The 2,970-nt window shown below is 34.6% G+C and overlaps 1 protein-coding gene across 1 annotated transcript; it reads left to right on the forward strand.

The window, feature by feature from the left end:
- Positions 1-408: 408 nt before the first annotated feature.
- Positions 409-2,452, forward strand: LOC107903999 (cytochrome P450 71D10). Its single transcript, XM_041092175.1, has 2 exons — positions 409-1,545; positions 1,638-2,452. Exons 1-2 carry the CDS (start codon positions 649-651, stop codon positions 2,262-2,264), a joined length of 1,524 nt encoding a protein of 507 aa, XP_040948109.1. The 5' UTR covers positions 409-648; the 3' UTR covers positions 2,265-2,452.
- Positions 2,453-2,970: the final 518 nt, after the last annotated feature.

A 2,970-nucleotide genomic window follows, 5' to 3' on the forward strand; every position in this document is an offset into this window, starting at 1 on the left:
TGATAAAGTTGCCACGACTTTAATAAAATTAAAATTGGGCTATTGAAAATTAAATTGATTAATTGAATAAACTAAATAAATCATATTTATTTTGATAAATAGAAAATAAATATTTGATTAGATTAAATTATAAAATGCAGAGTTAAAAAATATAAGAATTACTACGAGAGAGACTTAAAAATCATCTGTAAAAAAATAATGAGAATTTATTTTTAAATAATAAATTTTATATTTTGCAAATAACCATTTCTATCCGTTTCTATTTGTCTGAAAGTGATTAAATCTTTTCTAGATATGTGTTTGATTCGTATTGTTTAAGTCCATACTCAAATAAATTTGGAGTACAAAAATAGCGGTTGAAAGCTGGGAATGATAAAAATCCATCTCGTGCAAAACACGGAGTAATTTTCGGGGAAATTAAAAATTTAAATAAAAATCCATAAACTTTAAAAAATTGAACAAAAAAAGTGAGAGTCCAGTTATTGTTGTCGGCTATTAATTCTTATCTTATTCATAAATAATTATTAAATTGTATTAGTAGCCGAGAAAAGTCAAGTAAAGTTTGAGGTTCATTAAGAAAAGAAAAGAAAAATCACTTCTTTCAATTTCTTTCTTTGGAAACTCGGCTTCTTTAAGCTATTACCAATAATGGAGTTCCAGATATCCTTATTCCAGCTCCTCATCAGCTTCCTCCTGTTTTTGTTTATGGTAATCACAAGTGTAAGGAGATCAAAAGCTAAGAATTTAACTCAAAAGTTGATTCCAGGGCCATGGAAATTACCATTGATAGGAAATCTGCACCAGCTCGCCGCTTCTGGTCTACCCCATCGCACCTTACGTGACTTGGCTACGAAACATGGTGGCTTCATGCATCTGCAACTCGGTCAAGTTTCCACCGTGGTCGTTTCTTCTCCAGAAATGGCTGAAGAGATTATGAAAACACATGATATCGTCTTTGCTAATAGGCCTTTTCTCGTTGTGGCCAAGATGACAACTTATGAGTGCACTGATATTGTCTTTGCACCATATGGAACCTATTGGAGAAATCTGCGGAAAATTTGCACATCGGAGCTTCTGAGTGCAGCTCGGGTCGCTTCCTTCCGATCCATAAGAGAAGAGGAAGTGTTGAATCTTGTCGAAACCATAAAATCAAATGAAGGGTTGGCTGTGAATCTGACCGAAAAAGTTTTTTCAATGAGTTATGCAATAACAGCGAGGGCAGCCTTTGGCAAGAAATGCAAAGATCAAGAAGCTTTCATATCAGCTGCTGCTGAGGAAAGCAAGGTGAACTCGGGTTTCTTTGTTTCCGAATTTTTTCCTTCACTTAAATTCTTGGATGTTGTTTCTGGTCTAAAGCATAGAGTTGAAAAGATTCATGGAGAAACCGACAGGATAGTTGGGAACATTGTTAATGATCACAAAGAAAGTAGAGCAAAAGGCAGAAGTGAAGATGAAGACCAGGAAGATTTGGTTGATGTTCTTTTAAGGCTTCAGGAGGATGGCGAATTTCCCTTAACTGACAACAACATCAAAGCTGTCCTCCTTGTAAGTCGATTTCCTTTCATTACATTGACTTGGAATTTGGTAGTTGTTCACAAATGTTAATGGCCATAATGTTATTTATTACATTGTTTTAGGACGTTTTCACTGCCGGAAGTGAGACATCAGCAACAGCCGTAGAATGGGCAATGTCGGAAATGATTAAAAACCCAAGAGTTATGACAAAAGCACAAGCAGAGGTAAGGCAGGTGTTTGAAGGCAAAGGAAATGTGAATGAAACAGGCGTTCATCAACTTAAATATCTCAAGTGTGTTATAAAAGAAACCTTAAGACTGCACCCTGTTGTACCTTTATTGATTCCAAGAGAAAGTAGCAAGAATTGTGTGGTTAATGGATTTGAAATACCTGCAAAGACCAGAGTCATTGTGAATGCATGGGCAATCGGGAGAGATCCTAATCATTGGGTTGAGCCTGAAAAGTTTGAGCCTGAAAGGTTTGTCAACAGTTCAGTTGATTTCATGGGGACAAATTTCGAGCTCATCCCATTTGGGGCAGGAAGGAGGATATGTCCAGGCATATTATTCGCACTGCCAAATGTAGAGCTGCCACTTGCCCAACTGTTGTTCCATTTTGATTGGAAATTTCCGGGGGGAATGAAGCAAGAAGATATGGACATGACTGAGAAGTTCGGCGTATCTATGAAGAGGGAAAATGATCTTGTCCTAGTTCCGAGTCCTTACCATGCTTCCATTACAATTGCCTAGAGGCACACCTTTATGCTGCATACTTCTATGAGCTTGTAATATGGTGTGGTGCTTGTAACTCTTTTTGTGTTCACATTGTGTCGTGTGTATATATTTGTCTCTAAGAGCTGGATGTGATTTGGGACTTTATTTTCTGCATCGTTGAACAATTTGATGATTTCAATGTTATTGATTTCAAGTTCACACTATTCTTATTTCCAGTACTTGTATGTTAATAGGTTGGTGTTTCCTATAATGTGGTTAAGTCGCGGAATTTAATAAAAAAATTATTATAAAATTGCTAAATTAAAGGGTAACTAACCTATAAAGTTGATAAAAAGAAAATAAGTAGAGATTACATAATCTAGTTCAATCCCCCAAACAGGGACACTTCAAAAATTCGCAATCCATGGCTTTCCCCATGTGCCAGTTTAATCAGACTGTCGGTCTCTTGATTGTCCTCTCTAAAAATATGTGAAATATTTCAATGATTAGATCATCCAAAATTTTAATTATTATTTTTAATTTTCTATGATAATTGATAACACCATTCGAATCTTCACAGATTCAAAAAAATTTAGATTTAACCCCAAAAAATTGAATTATTTTAATTAGTTATACTGTAATAAGATTTTAATTTGACATGTTTAATTTTTTAATTCAAATAATTTTACTCAATTTGAAAAAAATTCAAATCGAGTTAGAATTATAAAATATGACTCGTTAA

Source organism: Gossypium hirsutum, chromosome D05 (assembly GCF_007990345.1).
Source record: "Gossypium hirsutum isolate 1008001.06 chromosome D05, Gossypium_hirsutum_v2.1, whole genome shotgun sequence".
NCBI classification, from domain to species: Eukaryota; Viridiplantae; Streptophyta; class Magnoliopsida; order Malvales; family Malvaceae; genus Gossypium; species Gossypium hirsutum.

Excerpts from the sequence above, each read along its gene's own strand:
- LOC107903999 (XM_041092175.1), top strand. The coding sequence starts at position 649 with ATGGAGTTCCAGATATCCTTATTCCAGCTCCTCATCAGCTTCCTCCTG. Across the intron at positions 1,546-1,637 it reads ACATCAAAGCTGTCCTCCTT|GACGTTTTCACTGCCGGAAG; the intron begins GTAAGTCGATTT and ends ACATTGTTTTAG.